Here is a 21,854-nt window from a genome sequence, read left to right as displayed (position 1 = left end):
TGAGGTTTTATTTCTACATTTGATACCTATCTACCTTTTTGGTAATAATCGTGATTGAAAATTTGTGGCAACATTATTTATAGCTTCGTTCAAAATTTTAACTTCCCCAATGTTGTGAAATATTTGTCAAAGTGATGAAATATAAAAATAATAATTACGAATGCTTCAATAACAGCTGTCAGTGCTTCCGATTCTACATGTTGTTATTATTTAGAAATGTGAGAAAAGTTAATTAAATACCGTGTAGATTAGGGAAAAAACTTTAGTGATACGTTTAATTTTACCAGACAAAATGCCCAAGGAACAGTACCGCGAATCAGAGGTCGGGAAGAAAATGTAAGTGAGGTTATGTTTACATCCATTTCCTTCGCTATCAACTCGCATTTCTCCCATTTGACTTGATTTAATATACATAATTACAATTATAACCTCACCGGCTCACGTTAGAAATGTTTCATTTATCGAACCTGCTTTTTTAAAACTAATCTTTCCGTAATATTTTATTTTCAGTTCCCATGTAACCTTTAGTGTGGATAGTCCCTCTGAAATTCAGAAGGCAGCTCATCTTCAGGTCATTACAAAAAACCTGTATGCTCAAGATGTGCAGAGGAAACCAGCCACTCATGGTGTCCTTGATCGACGTATGGTGAGTTAATAAAATACTTTCTATATCTATACTTATAGCTTTTCCTGTGATCTTCGTTTTCCCGTGGGAATCCCGGGATAAAAAATTGCCCATATGTTAATGCAGGCTGTCAGCTTCATACATACAAAATTTAATAAAAATTGATCTAACCATTTTTCCATAAAACAGTACCAAAGATCCCGCTGTCCATATTTAAAAACTTTTATGTTTATAATTTTAGTAGGGTTAAAACTAATCACCTATTGGTCCAGTATATTCTCAGAACATCTAAATTAGCTTTTTCATATCAATATTTATATTAATATAGTAAATTAAATAGTTCTCTAATAAGTCACACTTTTGGCATATCTTCCGAAGGGCCACACACATAACAGGCTTTCCAAACATAGTGGGGCATTGCCAATGAGGTGAGGGCACTTTGATGGGTTTCTAGAATACTAACATGGAATGCATGCAACACACACAATGGCACAAGGCCACCTTTTATCATCATTTATTCAATTCTCATTTAATCATTGATTTATTTTTATGTCTAGCAGTCACTGATAACAATGATAATTCCTGTTTCCAGGGCACCAACCAGAAGGATGCAAACTGTGAGACCTGTGGACTGGGGCTTGCGGAGTGCGTTGGGCACTTTGGGTTCATTGAACTCGCCCTGCCCGTGTTCCATGTGGGCTACTTCCGCTCTGTCATCACTATACTGCAGACTATTTGCAAGGTAAACAAAGGGAGTTTTTTTTAAATAAAAGAGAGATAATGGTAGCAATAAATATATTGATATTAAAAAGCCAAGATGTTCAGGATTGTGGTATTCACTTTAACAACATAAAAATATTGAGGAACTCAGAAAGGTGAGCTATAAAAATTATTTCCGAATAAGGTTGACTTAGGCAGTCCTTCTGGACATCATCAATAATTATTATGTTATACCACTGATACCTAAATAGCAAACGAAACTAAATACAACAAAAATTTTATACTTTAAGTAAGGTGAAATGTGCTGAACTGATTATAAAATGTAACATCATATGTATGAACCACATTTGATGCAAATAAATGTCTTTGTCTTTTTACTTCTATGTCTTTGAGTCATCCCTCTTTGAAGCTATCACGCCTAACAACACTGACAATAATTGACCATACCATGACCTGTCCAGGAATGCGCTCAAGTGATGCTCCCGGACGCGCTGAAGAAGACCTACCGGCGCAAGTTCCAGAACCCCGAGCTCACCTACCTGCACAAGAAGACGCTCCGCGCCGCCGTCTTCAAGAAGGCCAAGACTTGCAACAAGTGTCCGCACTGTGAATCACTTAATGGTTAGTTAATTGCTTATACTTATGCTTATTCTACAGTTGAAGTCCTAAAGCTGAGCGTCCACTGCCGGCTAAACAAAGTTAGTTTGCATAGTTGAGCCAGTTATAAATACGCACACAAATGTTGTTTCAAATGTCTGAAATTGTATAAAGCTAGCAGATAAAGAAACAATGTAAAGATGGCGACCATTCTACAAGTAGTATGGCGTATTGACCAGCCTAAAAATAGCACACGACAAGGCGAGATAGCATCCATGCACCATTTCGCGATAAGACCACCTATTGTAATAAGCTCTACTTCTAAGACCGAATGTTTTTTTTTTCTTTACTACTACTATTTATTTATCTGCGTATTGATTGTGATTTCTGCACTAACATTACCTTCAACATTCTAACAGTCCCTTTCCACTCACCAGGTGTAGTAAAGAAGTCTCCAGCGGGCATCCTCAAGATAGTCCACGAGCGGTACCGCGGCAAGAAGCCCACGGACCCGCTGGTGATGCGAGCCCTCAGCGCCTTCCACGAGGCGAAAGCTAGCAACAAGGAGTTGCAGACCATGATCAACAGTGGACTCATCACGGAGCTTAGTCCTTTGGAGGTTAGTTAGTGCAGCTCCTGGGCTGAAAAGTGAAGCGTCTTTGTCTTTAGATGTTAGTTGCATAATAAGTCCTTGGTTAGTTGTCACAGCTCCGTAGCCGAAAAGTGAAGCATCTTTGTGTTTGAAGCTATGTAGTGAGTACATGGATGGGTCTATTTAAATGAGGGTTTTTGTGTTCGAAAGATAATTTTATTGCAATTCTTATGAGCTACGTTTCATAAAAATCGGTTCAGTTATTCAAAAGTTACGCGCTCATTTGTCATCTATTTCGGAGGTTTTTAATCTCAAGTTAGATACCGTGGTCAACTGACCCGCTGATGCAGCGAGCTCTTAACCCTCATTCCCATCTTTCTTATCAAAAGAGTCCTCAGTTACCGAATTGTCAACTATAAGTAACACTTCTTCCAGGTGCTAACCCTATTCCGGCGGATCCCGGACGCGGACATCCCGCTTCTCGGCATGTGCGCAGCGCGATCCCGTCCGGAGCATCTCATCCTGACCAGACTGCCCGTCCCGCCGGTGTGTGTGCGGCCCAGCGTCGTGTCCGACATCAAGGCTGGCACGTGAGTGTGTATATACACATTGCTATAGGCAGTAAGCCCACTGTGCTGTACCACAAAAAAATATAAAATAAAATAACACTGATAGCCTATAAGGACATTATTAGCCAGAGTAAATATTATACAGAGGAAAGTCTGGTTTGTAAGAATATATGTAAATAATCAACTATAACAAACTTACTAGCTACTTTTCACCCCGTAATTCCCACGGGAAACCTTTCAATTATTAATGCGAAAGTTGTGTGTTAAATATACTAAAATAAACGAATACAGCCTTTTGTCCACTCCCCTTACAGAACAGAAGACGACCTCACCATGAAGCAGTCCGAGATCCTGCTCATAAACGGCGTGATCGCGACGCACATCGCCAACGGCGGCAAGATCTCGCTAGTGCAGGAGGACTGGGACTACCTCCAGCTGCACGTGGCGCTGTACGTGCACAGCGACATGGCCGGCATACCGCTGGCCATGCAGGTGGGTCGCCAGTGAGATGTGTCAAGAGTTGGAGTAGTTAGTTGTGGTACTAAGCCAGTATGTGTGAAGTATCTGTGTTTGAGGGAATGTAGTGGTAAAATGGATTGACAGATTTTAATGCAGTTGTTTTTGTTTGTTAGGGTATCTCATCGAGAGTATTCTGAGCCATGATTCATGAAAATCGATTAATGTTTTTCATTTTATGCGCTTATTTTACTGACTATCTATTAAAAGCCTTTTCTTTTCGTCGCAGGGTAATACATTCATGGTGATCGTGATAATGATAAAAAAAAATCTTTTCAGCCCAAGAAACCAGGCCGCGGGCTTGTGCAGCGCCTCAAGGGCAAGCAGGGGCGCTTCCGCGGCAACCTGTCCGGGAAGAGGGTGGACTTCTCCAGCCGGACTGTCATCTCGCCCGACCCTAACCTGCACATACAGGAGGTGAGGTTAATTTTTAAATGAGTGAAAATATAAATTCTAATCTTTTATAGGAGTTATCCCACAGCGGTCGTTTCTTTTCATGAACGTAATAACAATTAAAGAAAACAATGTATGCATAAATTGAATTAAATACGAAAATTAAAACCTTAAGCCCCAGTTGCATCATACTCGGTTAGATTATAACAAGAGATTAGTTCATAAATTTTACGTCATATTCACTTCATATTTAATTATTGATAGATGTGCAAAAGTCAACTAGTCACTGGGGCTTATTGTTATAAATTACCGAGAAATAACAACCTGCCAAATAGCTGCAAAACAAAACAAAAAATTATAAAAAACAATATGCTAGTGTTGCGTTTCTTAGCATCTACATTAACCTAGAAGAAGATTTTCATGTGTGCTCGAGCAAAAGTTAGATATAAAAACATTACCCTCCTCCTTCGGCAGTCGGGTAAAAAAGCTGACCTTCAGTAACCTCCTCAAATCTCCCCCATATCTTCCCAGGTAGGCGTCCCAGTCCACGTGGCCAAGATCCTGACGTACCCCGAGCGGGTGTTCCCCGCCAACCTGGCCTGGCTGCGGACCCTGGTGAGGAACGGACCCGACCAGCACCCCGGGGCTAACTATGTGCAGCAGAAGGGCGCCGAGCATAAGAGGTTTCTGAAGTACGGGAATAGGGATAAACTGGCCAATGATCTTAAGGTAAGGGGTGGTTGTTTTATTTGTGAATTAAAATTGGTTCGCTTGACTTCCGTGGTAAAAGTATTAGAAAACCACAGAGTGTGAATCTACTTCCCACAATATTTAAATATAAGATAATGCCACACATGCCTATTTATATGATGTGCAGAGATGTGAAAAAAAAAACATGTTATAGAGGTAAACCATGTTATAGCGAAAAAGACGGAATCGTGCTGTTTGGCTGTCATTGTAGGTCTGTCAATACTCCTTCCTGCATACCTAGCACGAGGCGCAAGACGTGACAAAAGTTTTCGCTCTCGTGGCCGCGCGATGTGAGAGAGCGCTTTTGACCTGTGGTCTTGCGCCCCGTGCTTAAGCCTGCTCCCATTTGTGTAAAGGCCGCCATTTTCTTTCAATTATATACTTATAATGCATATTCCAGTGCGGTGACATAGTGGAGCGCCACCTAGTGGACGGTGACGTGGTGCTGTTCAACCGGCAGCCCTCGCTGCACAAGCTGAGCATCATGAGCCACCGCGCGCGCGTGCAGCCGCAGCGGACCTTCAGGTATACCTCATTCAGGGATATTCATAATTTAAAAATACCATTGTGTCCCACTGCTAAACTTAACTTTTTTCCGTGGTGATGCCATTTTTTTAATTGTTTTAAAATACCTACTATCCACACGGGTGATACTTGAGTGGAAAATCGACCACAACAACGGTACCTACTTGGAATTTCTTTACATAATATGTAGAAATACCTACGTGGTAACCAGCTCGATCCTGCAATATTCCCTCATCAGAGTTACAATTAATTGTCAACAACTCTTTTCTAGATTCAACGAGTGTGTGTGCACGCCGTACAACGCCGACTTCGATGGAGACGAAATGAACCTGCATTTGCCGCAGACAGAAGAGGCGCGCGCCGAAGCACTCATACTGATGGGGGTAAGTCAACATGACACCCTGTAGGTATAAATGTATATCATATGCACAGCTACTGAAACTGCTCCGTGGTATCACCATTTACATGAATATATCACTTATTAGCTCTTCCCGCGAGCTTCGCGTCACCTTGAAAGTTTTCCCGTGGGAATTCCGCGATAAAAAGTAGCCTATGTGTTAATCCAGGGTCTCAGCTAACTCCATACCAAATTTCGTTTAAATCGATACAGCCGTTTTGACGTGAAGATTTAACATACACACACAATTTTAGTAGGATTGTGTTTTATTTTTCCTACAAACCTTCTTTGTACAACTCCATTTTAAGTCCCATTAGTGTCCAAAAAAGTCAGTTTCAAGACCTGTATTCACCTTATCGTGTCGACGAAAAACCGTCAAAGTCGCTAAATAATACATGCCCATGTTTTTACCTACAGACCAAACCCTTCCAACCTTCCAGAACAAATCCAACCTAGTAACCCCTCGCAACGGCGAGCTCCTAATAGCCGCCACCCAAGACTTCATCACCGGCGGCTACCTGCTCACGTCGCGAGACACGTTCCTCACTCGGAGCCAGGCGGAGCAGCTGGCGTGCTGCCTGCTGGCGCCGCCCGACGCCGCCCTGCGCGTGCAGCTGCCGCCGCCCGCCCTCCGCAAGCCCAGGCTGCTGTGGACCGGGAAACAGATCTTTAGGTGAGCGGTGTAGCTTAGAAGATGTGGTGGGATATAGGAAGAAGTAGTCTTGTTTTCATTGGAACGTTGGCACGGACAGAAACGCAACGCAAAGATTGATAGACGAGGCGGAGAAGGAATCTGTACATCAGTAGGCGTTGTGTGTGCATTGCGTTAGCGCTACATCATTCAATGAGTCCGTCTAATGAGCTCCGAATGATGAGCTGTCACAATCAGTTTACTGGCGCTAATGGTTAATCTTACGTTTATCTTCACACCTAAGAGTACACTAACCGTAACATAATATTTTTAATGTTTGTTGCAGTCTAATAATGAAACCGAACAACAAGTGCGAGGTGAAAGCAAATCTAGAAACAAAGGGAAAGAACTACACCGGGAATAAAGACATGTGCGTGCAGGACGGATGTAAGTCTCATAATCTCACAATAATTCGTATAATGCAGACATAGATAAACTATACAAGGTATGGCTAGAGTGGTACATATATTATACAGAGTGTTGCAAAAAGGGTATACTAAGCCGAAACCTACGTGTGCAGCATGTTATATCGTTATATCTAAGCCCGAAAAGTGGCGAATGAAAAACATGCCAATTCTATGCCAATTAAAATATGTTTCTTAACTCTACTGCATGAATTTTAAATTGTATGAGGTTTGATGCGTAGAGCGTATAACCCCTGTTTTGCAGACGTTATAATCCGCAACTCCGACCTCATACAACACCATCTTTCGCTTTCATCTTCTGTCCAAGGAGGATTTTTTTACTGAATCGCATAGCTGTTCTAACCCTCTTAACTAACTTTTATTTCCGAATAGGGAGATTTTTTTTGTTAACTTTGGCCAAGAAGGCATTCATTTTACGACGAATAAAAATGTTTTCATTCTCACTTTGTTCCCCAGACGTGATAATCCGCAACTCGTCCCTCATCTGCGGCTCCATGGACAAGAGCACGCTCGGCTCCGGCACCAAGACCAGCATCTTCTACATCCTGCTGCGGGACTGGGGCGAGGAGCACGCCGTGCGCGCCATGTGGAGGTGATAGTGAAAAGATAGTGAAAACGCCATCTAGCGGCAGTGGCCTGAACCCAATCCAACAATGTTGCGGCTGGTGCTGCTAGATGGCGTTTTACAGAACAATAGGCAAACCTGGATCGAAAGAAGTCCAAATTAATTTAAAAAAATCATCCGTCATTCTCTGACATTGTAAACGTACACAAGACCAGCATCTTCTACATCCTGCTGCGGGACTGGGGCGCCATGTAGAGGTACGGTCAGCTGCAAAGAAACCTGACTCCCCTCTCATACTAACAATGTTTCTGAGGGGGGTCAGGTTTCTCTGCCCCTTACTGTACTGGTGTTGACGAACTTAGTGAAAGCGCCATCTAGCGGCAGTGACCTGAACCCAATCAAACAATGTTGCTGCTGGTGCCGCTAGATGGCGTTTTACAGAACAATAGGCAAAACTGAATCGATAGGAGTTCATGTTACCCGTTTTCTAAACTACTTGATATAATTAATACTTGGTATAGCCACAGTACTCACTAGGAGAGTCGCCTCGGGGTGGTGAGACCCCTCCCTGATATCCTGACAGACGCCGGAGCTGCTGATCAGCTGTTGAGCACGCTCACTTCCCGTACTCCATCCGGAGCACTCGTGTTTGGTATATGTGGAGGTACAGTCCGGCTCTACAGAGCTGACACAATGTGGGTACACAAGACCAGCATCTTCTACATCCTGCTGCGGGACTGGGGCGAGGAGCACGCCGTGCGCGCCATGTGGAGATACTGTTGCTAACAAACATAGTGACAACGCCATCTAGCGGTAGTGACCTGTGCCGCTAGATGGCGTTTTACAGAAAGAAGTTCAAATTAATTTAAAAAAATCATCCGTCATTTTCTGACTCTGCAAACGTTCCACAGACCAAGTCATGAGAGTTCCATTAGAGGGTTACTATACATTTTTCAGAACATCTGTATAATGTTTTTTCTCTGCAGGCTAGCGCGCATGGCGTCGCTGTACATGATGAACCGCGGGTTCAGCTTCGGCATCATCGACGTGACGCCGGGGAAGGCGCTCATAGATGCCAAGAACAAGTTGATGGAGTCTGGGTGAGTTGTCATGCAGTCTTACGTTGACTTGCAGAAAGGAATTTTAAGCTAATGTTGGCATAAAAGCTATTTGTGCCTTGCTTTGACAGTATACGGATAGAATGAAACAGATATAGATTTAACAATGATTTGTCGAACACTGATTTATTAGTTTGACAAGGTACACAATTGTATAGCTACTTATGAAGCTGACTGAACCACACCCTAGACCATGGTCCATTTGATGAGAGATGTCCCATTAATTCAGACCATTTAAAATGCTATCACAAATGCTAGTATTGTGCAAATTAATGTGAACACGAGTGAAAATTTGAAAAAAATACATTTATTGGCTCTAAAATAAAAAAACTGATTTATATTAATACAATTTAAGTTATTTTAATAGAAAATGTGTCCTCCCTGGCTTTTATAACTTCTTCAACACGTTTTGGCATAGAATCGACATGATTTTAACAGTTTTCTGATATTTACTGGTCTAAAAAACTTGTATGGATTACAGCCTCAATCATTTTAGTTTTTCTTGTGCAATCCGTTTTACGAAGTCTAACTTTGACGATGGCCCACTTATTTTCAATGGGATTAAGTGCCGGTGAGTTCTCTGGCCATCCAAAGGCATGATATCTTGTTGTCCTTGAAATATTTAAGCATAATCTTGGACACGCGGAATGGAGGCGAATTTTGTTGAAAAACTTATTGACCGTTAGCATCAACTTTTCTTAGTTTGGGGTTGATTTTCTTATATAGGTACCTGATGACTTGTGCCCGTCGAAGAGATGATGGACTCGCTAAAATACAGTGACTTGCAAGAACGGAGATTAGAAGTTGAACTAAGAAAATTTGATGATAACGGTCAATAAGTTTTTCAACAAAATTCGCCTCCATTCCGCGTGTCCAAGATTATGCTTAAATATTTCAAGGACAACAAGATATCATGCATTTGGATGGCCAGAGAACTCACCGGCACTTAATCCCATTGAAAATAAGTGGGCCATCGTCAAAGTTAGACTTCGTAAAACGGATTGCACAAGAAAAACTAAAATGATTGAGGCTGTAATCCATACAAGTTTTTTAGACCAGTAAATATCAGAAAACTGTTAAAATCATATCGATTCTATGCCAAAACGTGTTGAAGAAGTTATAAAAGCCAGGGAGGACACATTTTCTATTAAAATAACTTAAATTGTATTAATATAAATCAGTTTTTTTATTTTAGAGCCAATAAATGTATTTTTTTCAAATTTTCACTCGTGTTCACATTAATTTGCACAATACTGTACTTTTTGGTCTGGAAATATTTATCTACCTTTCACGACACTGACACGCAAGAAGACGACAATACTGATTTCGCTTTTCCCGGCAGATACTCAAAATGTGACGAGTACATCCTCGAAATGCAGAAGGGCACCCTGCAGAGCCAGCCGGGCTGCACGCAGGAGGAGACCCTAGAGGCGGTCATGCTGAGCGAGCTGTCCAGCATCAGGTAACATCATCATCATCATCATCAGCAGAGCCAGCCGGGCTGCACGCAGGAGGAGACCCTGGAGGCGGTCATGCTGAGCGAGCTGTCCAGCATCAGGTAACATCATCATCATCATCATCAGCAGAGCCAGCCGGGCTGCACGCAGGAGGAGACCCTGGAGGCGGTCATGCTGAGCGAGCTGTCCAGCATCAGGTAACATCATCATCATCATCATCAGCAGAGCCAGCCGGGCTGCACGCAGGAGGAGACCCTGGAGGCGGTCATGCTGAGCGAGCTGTCCAGCATCAGTTAACATCATCATCATCATCATCAGCAGAGCCAGCCGGGCTGCACGCAGGAGGAGACCCTGGAGGCGGTCATGCTGAGCGAGCTGTCCAGCATCAGGTAACATCATCATCATCATCATCAGCAGAGCCAGCCGGGCTGCACGCAGGAGGAGACCCTGGAGGCGGTCATGCTGAGCGAGCTGTCCAGCATCAGGTAACATCATCATCATCATCATCAGCAGAGCCAGCCGGGCTGCACGCAGGAGGAGACCCTGGAGGCGGTCATGCTGAGCGAGCTGTCCAGCATCAGGTAACATCATCATCATCATCAGCAGAGCCAGCCGGGCTGCACGCAGGAGGAGACCCTGGAGGCGGTCATGCTGAGCGAGCTGTCCAGCATCAGGTAACATCATCATCATCATCATCAGCAGAGCCAGCCGGGCTGCACGCAGGAGGAGACCCTGGAGGCGGTCATGCTGAGCGAGCTGTCCAGCATCAGGTAACATCATCATCATCATCATCAGCAGAGCCAGCCGGGCTGCACGCAGGAGGAGACCCTGGAGGCGGTCATGCTGAGCGAGCTGTCCAGCATCAGGTAACATCATCATCATCATCATCAGCAGAGCCAGCCGGGCTGCACGCAGGAGGAGACCCTGGAGGCGGTCATGCTGAGCGAGCTGTCCAGCATCAGGTAACATCATCATCATCATCATCAGCAGAGCCAGCCGGGCTGCACGCAGGAGGAGACCCTGGAGGCGGTCATGCTGAGCGAGCTGTCCAGCATCAGGTAACATCATCATCATCATCATCAGCAGAGCCAGCCGGGCTGCACGCAGGAGGAGACCCTGGAGGCGGTCATGCTGAGCGAGCTGTCCAGCATCAGGTAACATCATTAGAGCTAGCTACTGTTGGCCAAGAACTCTATCACAAATATAAGTACATGGAATTATAATACATGGAATGGTTACCGACACAATAAGAAGAAGACTATTTGCATTTACCTTACTTTCTTCAAAGATTTTAAACAAACCGCCGCTTTTTCACGCGGACTAGCTATACATACCAAATAACTTGTAATACTTAAAGTATTATACCAACATTGAACATATTATTATGTGGTTCCAGAGAGCTGGCGGCCAAGGCGTGTTTCCGTGAGCTGCACGAAACCAACGCGCCTCGGATCATGGCGCAGAGCGGATCTAAAGGTTAACCTAACAGGACTCTTTTCATCATCATCAGCTTTGTCTACGACCACTGCTGGGCAAATGCCTCTCACAGACAAAGAAGTCATGGATTAGGTCCCTTTGGAGGTGCGGAGTGAGGCCGGTGAAATGTGTCAAAAGCGCGTGACGCTAGGCAAGGACGTGATCTAATCCTCTCTTATCATTCGTTCATAAATGCCATTTAGATTTCCAATGTACCTAAATGTCTTCGCTCCGACTTTTCTCTTGTCATGGCAAACTGGCGCAATCCTGACTTGATAAATGATAAATTAATGGTTACGCTTGATTAATGTTAATAATATCCTTAATTTCAGGGCCAAATAAATACTAATAATATCCTTAATTGCAGGTTCCAACATCAACATATCCCAGATGATCGCATGCGTCGGCCAACAGGCGTTGAACGGGAAGCGAGTGCCGAACGGGTTCGAGGACAGATCTCTGCCGCACTTCGAGAGGCATTGTGAGTTTACTTCTGTATTTTTCTTTTTGAGTGTCTGTGAATATGATTGCTGATTTTTTAAATTTAGTTCTTGATTGTTATGGTAGCATTCTGGTTGGCTATCATCATCAGTCAACACACGGCTACTCTGGACATGCACTTTAAAAAATGCCACAACGCTCTTTTGTACAGTTTTTACCGCCTAACTTATTATCTATATCGTATGCCGTTTGTGCCCTGTACTCGTAAACGAATATGCTTTCAGTACGTCGACAGATAAATATTCTCAGCAATATAACTACTATACAGTTATTTTAGTCCCTTTACAGCTCTCCGAAGACTAAACATTTCCTTACCAATATACACTTTTTAGAATAAACTTGTCTCAATACATCATTTTTAATACCGGCCCGGAGTAAACATAATAATTTTTCCTTCCCTCAGCCAAGATCCCCGCAGCCCGAGGGTTCGTCGAAAACAGTTTCTACACGGGTCTGACTCCCACGGAGTTCTTCTTCCACACGATGGGGGGCCGCGAGGGGCTCGTGGACACGGCTGTCAAGACCGCCGAGACCGGCTACCTGCAGCGGAGGCTCGTCAAGGTATGGCTGTCTCGCTCGCACTTCAGCAGTATAGCTGTCTCTTTCTACATATTATAAGAGTATTTTAGGATGCATTGAGGGAGCGAGTGGAATGTCCTTTCAACAGAAGTGTATGTTTCTGGTTATTCATCTAGATTTAAGTATGTATATGGTTTAGATTGCTGATATAAGCTACCACCAAAAGGGGCTGGTGAAGGTATGATGGCGATTCTTTCAACCGTCCTATTATATAACTATAGGCAGCTATTTTCTTGCCAAACACCCAGTATAAAATGGTATGTATCTGTTCTGTCGCTAATAATGTTACAATTGTTTCAGTCGCTGGAGGATTTGGTTCTCCATTACGACATGACAGTGCGGAATGCCACTGGAGAGGTAATTAGTACTTTTTATATAAAATGTCCGATTCGTCGATTAACGGTCCAGATTGCGTCAACTTTATGCCTTGAAGAGCTGATGGACCAGCTCATGAGCGGTCAGAATAACATAATGTGTGGTTGTTGTTTGGTGGCTGTATAATACTGATGATATGTCTCCCGGGGACGTTCCTTTCGTACAGTCTGGGGCACAGAAACCTGCCCACTTCCTACTGACAACCAACAACTTACCTAAATTCCAGGTGGTAGAGTTCAAGTACGGCAGCGACGGGCTGGACCCGACGTACATGGAGGGCAAGGACCGGCCCGTGGACCTGGCGCGCGTGCTGCAGGACATCCGCGCCCGCTGCAACGTCAGGTAAGCAATACATGGCATGGTCAGCCATTGGATGGGTGACCGATTTCAAGTTGTTATTTTCTGGACGCTTCCGTACTTCGGACGGCACGTTAAGCCGTGGGCCCCGGTTGCTGCTTCGGCAGCAGTCGTTAAGTCTAGTCAGAAGCCTTGGGGCAGCTAACATCTGACAGTCGGGTTCCAACTTACCCGGCAACTCTCTCAGCAAAAGCTTGCTTGTGTTGAGGTCCACAAACCCGCACTAGGCCAGCGAGGTGGACTAGGCCTAAAACCCTTCCTTCATTGGAAGTGCTCATTGGAACGCCACTCGCACTCGATCCTTGGCCTTCCTCATCCAGCCACTACCCGCAACCCGCTCAAGGTCGTCAGTCCAGCGGGCAGGAGGGCGTCCCACGCTGCTTTTGCCTGTCAGTGGTCTCCACTCGAGAACTCGTCTACCCCAACGGTTATCGGTTCTTCGGCAGTTATGACCAGCCCACTGCCACTACGACTATTAACAGTAACAATGACATTCCAGAGACGAGGAGGCGCTGGACGGCGACGCCATGATGGCGGCCGCGGAGGAGACGCTCGCACTCGACGACTTCAAGGCCTGCACTGATGAGTTCAAGAAGGAAATACTGTGAGTGCAGTTTTGTGCTTGTTTAAAGCAGTTTCACTCACTGAAAAGTTACCTCTCCTCCTTTCTATTTATACCATTAACCGTAGTGGTCAGGTTTATTTGCACTGGACAGTACTACTAGCTTGACTAGGCAGAAGCTACCACAATCAGGAAGGCTGCAAGACATATTATATGTTATATGCGGGATGCTTTTCATATTTTGGTCAAACACTTCTCAAAGTATGATGACATAATGCAAAAATTATGTCTTCAATCAGAGATCCCGTAAGGAGTAATGACATATATTATGTGCTCGTTCTCACTGAATAAATACATATAAAGTTACGTCATTTTTGATTATCTTAGCTTCACATCTATACAACATAGCCGTTAAGATAGGGGATAATTTTATAAATAAATAAATAAATAAATAAATAAATAAATAAATACGGGCAATAGCCTAGATATCTAAAGACACTAAAATATACCCCCCCTTTCTTCCCAGAGACTTCCTATCCACCGAAGCGTCCCGCGTCCGCCGCCTGCGCGCCCGCTACGCTCACTGCGGGCCCATAGCCTCTCAACTGGCGCGCCTCACGCTCACGCAACTCGTGAGGTTCTTGCGAGCCGCTCACGACAAGTACCAGCGAGGCGTGATCGAGCCGGGGACCGCTGTGGGCGCGCTGGCTGCTCAGGTAACTTCCACTACTATACTTGCGAACGAATGATAACAGAGCAGTCGGATTCGGCCTAAAGCGCACTAATGGCGTCACTTCGTCTTGATACAATATCTGGTGCCACAGGTAGCCAAATACATACAGCTAAAGCTATGATAAGAGAGTAGGTAGAATCTTAGCAGGTGCTAAAAGTAACTAAACAGCCACTGCATTATGATAGGAGAGCAAGCGGAAAGCTTTCATACCACAATAGACCAATAGGGACCCAGCATCATACACCAATAGCGTCGCTTGGTCCTCAATATCGGTCCTTAGCGTCGCAACTAGCGCGCCTCACGCTCACGTCATAACTTCCACTGCAGTATAATGTCGCAATAGACCAATAAGTTAACCGGCATATTAAAATCCCCTTGGCGTTGCGGTTAGGTGCGTAATTCAAAACCACTCGACGCTTTTAACGCACTCACTCAAATCCCCCCTTAAAATATGCAAACTATACGTCTTGTGTTGACTGTAAAAACTAACTAATAACTAGGTGAACTTTACAGATTATGCATTCAACAGTAACCTTACGAGTAATACCAGTGACTTTTTATCCCTGAATTTAACTGTATAACTCGCTGAAAAGTTTTAATTTACACCTTTTTAACATGTATCCATATATGTATCTGTGTCAATATATCAGCTGCAATACCATGGGCTCTGCCTAGCTTGGGGTTGAATGGCCGTGTGTGAGATGTCCCCACATATTTATTTTATATATTTATTTACAGAGTATCGGCGAGCCCGGTACCCAAATGACCCTAAAAACCTTCCACTTCGCGGGAGTAGCCTCCATGAACATCACGCAGGGCGTCCCACGGGTGAAGGAGATCATCAACGCGTCGCGCAACATCTCCACGCCCATCATCACGGCCGAGCTGCAGCAGCCCGAGAGCCAGGAGTTCGCCAGGAAGGTCAAGGCCAGGATCGAGAGGACCACGCTGGGTGAGGTAAGGGTGGTGTGAATTTATGTCGACATATGTTACGTTTTTAGTTTAGCATTGTAGAGACATGGATATTTACATAAATTTATATCAACACATATTGCGTTCTTATCACATGTTTTGATACTTATTATAAAATATAATAATAAATAAAAACAATGGCGGCTGATCTCATGCTGGCTTTCTCTGTTTGTATGTCTGCTTATACTTATTTTTTCTCCCACTACTTTCTTCAACACCCTCGACAAATGGCGAACTGAACTTTATATTGTCTCTCTACGTGCTGTCCTTATTCTCCTATTATTTTGTCCGTCAGGTGACAACCTACATAGAGGAAGTGTACCTCCCGAATGAGTGTTGCCTGCTCATCCGACTGGACACTGAACGCATCCGGCTACTGTCACTGGAGGTCAACGTCGAGTCTATAGTTTACTCGTGAGTATTGTGCTTCTATTGTACTAAGGATAGATGTAAAAAATGACAAACTGGATTTATGAAGTGTAGCTTGTCAGTGGCCTATACCTATATCCAATAGTGGCTTGAGTGCTGTCTGTTGATCGCTAGAGGTCAACATCAGGTTCATTGTGTATTCATGAGTATTGTTGGTTCTACGTCATAGATGTAAAAACTAACAAAATGGTTTGTGAAGATGGTTGAAAGCTTGTCACTTGGCAGTGGCCTATGTGTAATAGTATACCTGAATCAGGAGGGCCGTAAACAGAACGGTGTTGATCTTTGGCAGTGTTCGATAGCTGGCTGAAAATTATGGAAACCTGTGTGTAATATACAGTTTATTTTCTACTATTATTTTATAGGACAGTTCGATGACATAAATAATGATATCCCCAACCCTTTGCCCTCAGAATATGCACATCCAAACTCAAACTGAAACCCGCAAACGTGCACATCGTCTCATCGTCCTGCATCAAGGTAATAGTTCACTGTAATGTTTTTTTTGTTAATGAATTGCTATCCTTAGCTATATAACATCGACTAACAATAATATATCAATCTAAAGCTGCGGTGCAGAAAAGAACTTTAAGCAATGTCGGCATTAGAACTATGTCTGTCCCATTTTGTCCGTATACCGTGAGTAAGCAATACATTTAACGTTGACATTAGCTTAAAGCTGAGTCCTTTCAGCAACTCAGCATACGTTTATTTGTGAAATAAGTATATTTATTAATTATTTATTCATTTAAAAAGGTGACGCCGGCGGCGCGCGGCGCGTGGCTCAACCTGTGGCTGCAGCAGACGGCGCGCCAGCTGCCCTCCGTGCTGCTGAAGGGGCTCGCCAAGGTGCCCCGGGCTGTCATAGCTGCCGACACACATGGCGCTGTCACTAGGTGAGATAGAGCGAAAGAAAGGAAAAAAGTTAATTGACATGTTTTTAGGTACTAGAGAATAGGAGATTATGGTCTTCAGAGAAGAAAAGGAGCAGGAAATTCGAGATCCCGCACGGGATCTTTATAGACGTAGATAAACTTCACTATATGACGTCAAATAACCTACTCGACATTCGGAAAAAGCGCTTTTAATTACTCAAAAGAAACTATTACGGCGCCGTTTTTGTCGTGAATAGCTATAAATACGACGCTGTGATTGGTGGAACGCGCACTAAACAACTTTCGGAATTCGGAAAGAGCGCTTTTAATCTACGAGAAAGAACCGGGGTAAGAAAATCCAGAGCCATCTTTCCAATATTAGTGTCATCGTATGGAGCCCCCGGCGGCGGCGCGTGGCTCAACCTGTGGCTGCAGCAGACGGCGCGCCAGCTGCCCCCCGTGCTGCTGCAGGGGCTCGCTAAGGTGCCCAGGGCGGTCATAGCCGCCTACACACATGGCATTCGGAAAGAGCGCTTTTAATTTACTCATAAGAACCGGTGAGTCATTTCAGAGCCATCTTTCCAAAACTAGTCCCTGAAGTGACTTAAGACATTAATCTTGTAAGCTGAAGCCAGCTCGCGTACACTAGTCTCACCGTGCACCATCCCTTTCTTCGTCAAATACCAAAAGCGCTGTTTCTCTACCTACTCACTATTCGAAAAGAGCGCTAAAGTTACTAGGTAGGTGTGCAAGAAATAAGCCTTCTCAAATGACGTAAGATTCAACTATATTTCAAAAATCATTTATCGCACTTAAAAATTGGAAACGATATTTGGTCTCAACTTCTTTGTCTTTGATGTGATCTGAAGATGGAATATGCTAGTAAGGCTGATGTTAGAACTGTTGATAGAACTTGTCATGTCGTAGTCATGTAAACGTATGTCTATTACAGGTTATATTTGTGTTTCAGATACAAGCTGTGCGTGGAAGGCGACGGGCTCAGAGACGTGATGGCGACCTACGGCGTCAACGGAAACAAAACTACGTCTAATAACATCTTAGAAGTAAGCTCAAATACACATAACATAAACCTCTATTATATCGTGTTATCTAAACCTAAAATTATGTACCTACACTCCTTAGTAAATCCTTTGCATTAATAGTACTTATTTATTATTATTTATTGTAAAACATTAAATTTATTTATTTATGGCGCGGGCGAGTATATAGCCACCTAACGGTACACACACTACGCTACCTCAGTGCCAGATGAATTCGTGTTTAATTGTCACTGTCCGACGGCAATAAAGGTCTTACTAAGACCTCTGAATAGAAAACAATCCAAGATAGGGATGATTCAGAAGCAAAATACCTATTACTAACTACCTGCCTGACCACCTTTCCTCCCCGCAGGTGTACCAAACCCTGGGCATCGAAGCCGCCAAATCGACCATCATCAGCGAGATTCAGGCGGTGATGGAGGGCCACGGCATGAGCGTGGACCGGCGCCACGTGCAGCTGCTGGCGGGGCAGATGACCGCGCGCGGGGAGGTGCTGGGGATCACCAGATACGGCCTGGCTAAGATGAAGGACTCCGTGCTTAATCTTGCTAGTGTGAGTGTTAAATGTGTAGAGAGCACCAGGTACGGGCTGGCTAAGATGAAGGATGAAGTGCTTAATTTGGCTAGTGTGAGTCATCATCACGACCCATCACGTCCTCACTGCTGGGGCACGGTCTCCTTCTAATGAAGAAAGGGGTTTTAGGTGGACCAAAACACAAGCATGAATGGCTTTGAGTGTGAAGTATGTATATATAAATATGAATTCGTGACAGATTTGCATATAAATTACATGAATATTTTTTTCGATGGATTCTTCAACAGAGGTGTATGGTATCCCGGTCTCGCACTCCGTTCTCTATCTTGCTAGCGTAAGCGCTTGGGATAAGTGTAAAATCTGATGATTTAAATTAAAAAAATAAATATTTTAGATTACTCATTACAGGGAACATTTACAACATGGTGCTTATTAACCATAAGTTTGGTTATTAGAAGTCGTGGAAAAGCTAATATTTCCGTGCAATTTTATCAACAATAATGAACCTAAGAAATAGTACAAAATATCTTAATCCTCGCTCGTATCGACTCCCTCCCTTATTCATCCATACACCCTTCCCAAATCTAACATCCTCTTAATTCCGTCCACCAGTTCGAGAAGACGGCGGACCACCTGTTCGACGCGGCGTACTACGGGCAGTGCGACCGCATCGAGGGCGTCTCCGAGTCCATCATCCTGGGCGTGCCCGCTGCTATAGGTAAACTGGACTTTCAATACATTATAATCGAAAACTTCATTGGATATATACTGGACTTTCTATGCGATTTATGTTGGAAAACTTCACTGGCTGTACCGAAAATAACACTTTTCACACTCGTCATTTTTGTATTTCATTATTTGAATGTCTCCGAGTCCATCATCCTGGGCGTGGACGCTGGTATAGGTAACTTCACTTTCAATACGAAATGTTGGAGTAATTCACTGACTGTATCGAAAATAACACTTTTCACACTCGTCAGTTTTGTGTAAAATTATATGTTAAAATTGATAAAAAAACCAATTTCTTGTTGGATTAAGTTCTTTAATAGATTAATAATATCCGATATATAAATATACGATGCATTAAAAATTATCCGCACCGATAGTATAAAAAGGTAAATTGCAGAAACAATCTCAGAATACCAAAATTTGATCGGTATAATTTATTAGTTATTGAAAAATTATGTCGCGTGATACTAGAGCGGAAGGTCACTATGCTAATCTTACATACTTATGATCCGCTTTTCGCACTCGTATCACAATATACTATAATATTATAAAGCGTGAGTGTCCTATTATGCGTGTATAAATACACTCAACTCTAATCCCCCGTTCCCCCTAGACGTCATTGTCGGGCCGATATTTTATCAAATGTGCATTTTATATGTTAATCCGAGACGAACAAGTGTGAACAGCTCCATATAAAATGTTCTGCCACTTTGACAAACGATAAAAAATCGGCCCGACAGTGTCGTCTAGTGGCAACGCGCTAGCATGCCAACCCGACCAAACTATCGGCCGACTAAAAGTCTGCAGTCTGCGGGCTCTCTAACACTTTCCTTTCTCCCCCAGGCACGGGGGTGCTCCGTCTGCTACATTCGCACGCGCGCGCGGAGGCGCCGCCCGCCGCGCCGCTGCTGTTCGACCGACCCGAGTACCATAGCACCATCTGGGAATAAACATAGAAAGAAAGAAAGAATTTACAATGTTTCATTTGTCACTGTAGATGTATTGATCCCTATTTGCCCTGGTCGTAAAATTTCGAAATGATTCGTAAGTGAGTCCCCTGTTGTTCGTTGTACCTACTAACGTGATAGGTTACGAGCAGTAAACGTAAGTATAAAGACGTTTTTGATTGAGTACAATACACTAATTAGGGTATAGGTATATCCTAGAATCAACATGTGCTGGTTTCCTTACGATGTGTTCCTATGACCAACGTAAGAGCACGTGGTATGGTACCGTTTAAATTCTTTATTTTTGAAGAATTAATTGGTCCAGGTTAGAATTTAAACCTCCAAGCCGATATCTCACCTGCTACCCCATCACACGTCTAGGTAATTATCTAATTAATAGTATTTTTGGTTAGTGTCTCAAAAAGGCTCTAGAAAAGAAAAAATAACCTGGAAAAAAGGCGCATTAAAACTCGCTAACATCAATATTTGGCTATAAAATTTGAAATTTAAATGTGACCGGTCCCAAGGCCGGCTGCTCAATGTGAACACCCAAACAAACTGGACAACATTTTCATATCCTCATGGTCGCCATAATATACCATACATTTTATACCTACAAAATGTTGGTCCAGTCGATTTAATATCCATAAAAAATGCGCGAAAGCCGTTACAGCAATTTCAACAGTAAACTATTAAAGTAGAAATACATAGTAAAATGCGTTTATTCTATTTGGGTACGACCGAGTCCGCGTTGTTTTATGTAATGTAATATACTATCACGTTATTCAAAATAACTTCATTTTTTTAATGAGGAAATTTGTTAAGTACTTAATAGAAAACTCTTACTTTTTTTTTACAAAAACACAGAATATTAATAAATCATGGAAACTAACTAATACCTATTAGCATATTATTATTATGTTTACTTACTAAACTATTTTTATTATATCCAGGATACCTACATATTTTTGCCCTTCTCCTACCTGCAAAATTCAGATTTATCGTTAAGGTACTTAGTAAGTTTTGTTGCTAATCTGAAAGAATTTTTCAAGAGGTTTTATCCGACTTTATACGTACATATAAATGGCCCGTTATGTAGGTACTTACCTATTATACAGTCATGGAACAATGGGGTGTTATGGTTGCAACTGCTATTGTCCACGTGATTAGTAGGTACCTAGGTATTCGTTTTATAAACTTTTCCTGTGAAAACTATAAAGCAAACATAACGTACCTATGAAAACAAAGTTACTTTTGCTGGCAAAATTATTTAATTTAACTACCTAATAGTAATATATCCCATATCAGTGGGAAACTAAATTGACTAAAGTATCTACATATATATGTATAAATAAGTATTTATTTTAGTTAGGAAAACTTACAGCACAAGTTTAGGTATAACATAGATAAGTAAATAGGTAGTAGGTAAATAATACAATGAACTGAAAAAGGTCTAATAATATGTAGGTATAGGTACCTACTTACTTTAATAATTTATTGATAATACACTCCCGGGCAATGAAATAGTTCCACTCACAAAAAGCCGACACCAAACGACCAAAATTTTTTCCGACATTTAATTTAAAATTTGAACATAACATGCTAACATGCTCCGTTAAATGAATTTCAATGTTGCCTTCATAAAGCTAGCTTTTTCCGTTTAGGAGTAAATGTGTGTTTTTCTCAGTGGAACCTTTTCATTGCCCGTCAGTGTACTTAGTACGAAACCGTTCATGCGCGCACGTTGTCCGGTTTTTGATGAATCGCTGTTTTTGGTTTTATC

The 21,854-nt window shown here is 42.9% G+C and overlaps 1 protein-coding gene across 1 annotated transcript; it reads left to right on the top strand.

Annotated features, from left to right (window-relative positions):
* Positions 1-149: 149 nt before the first annotated feature.
* LOC105393702 (DNA-directed RNA polymerase III subunit RPC1) lies at positions 150-20,094 on the top strand. Its single transcript, XM_048630281.1, has 31 exons — positions 150-336; positions 511-646; positions 1,218-1,367; positions 1,807-1,966; positions 2,380-2,561; positions 2,970-3,124; positions 3,418-3,595; positions 3,899-4,036; positions 4,544-4,741; positions 5,163-5,287; positions 5,559-5,670; positions 6,125-6,357; positions 6,662-6,762; positions 7,257-7,392; positions 8,352-8,465; positions 9,826-9,945; positions 11,337-11,416; positions 11,784-11,897; positions 12,321-12,478; positions 12,797-12,853; positions 13,098-13,213; positions 13,728-13,832; positions 14,317-14,506; positions 15,262-15,480; positions 15,791-15,909; positions 16,338-16,404; positions 16,681-16,820; positions 17,770-17,863; positions 18,213-18,413; positions 19,008-19,113; positions 19,968-20,094. The coding sequence occupies exons 1-31, from the start codon at positions 293-295 to the stop codon at positions 20,072-20,074; spliced, it is 4,155 nt and encodes a 1,384-aa protein (XP_048486238.1). The 5' UTR covers positions 150-292; the 3' UTR covers positions 20,075-20,094.
* The last annotated feature ends 1,760 nt before the right edge of the window (positions 20,095-21,854 follow it).

This window comes from Plutella xylostella, chromosome 25 (assembly GCF_932276165.1).
Source record: "Plutella xylostella chromosome 25, ilPluXylo3.1, whole genome shotgun sequence".
Classification (NCBI taxonomy): Eukaryota; Metazoa; Arthropoda; class Insecta; order Lepidoptera; family Plutellidae; genus Plutella; species Plutella xylostella.
The sequence above is the reverse complement of the archived record's forward strand: the minus strand, read 5'-3'. Positions and strand labels throughout refer to the sequence as shown.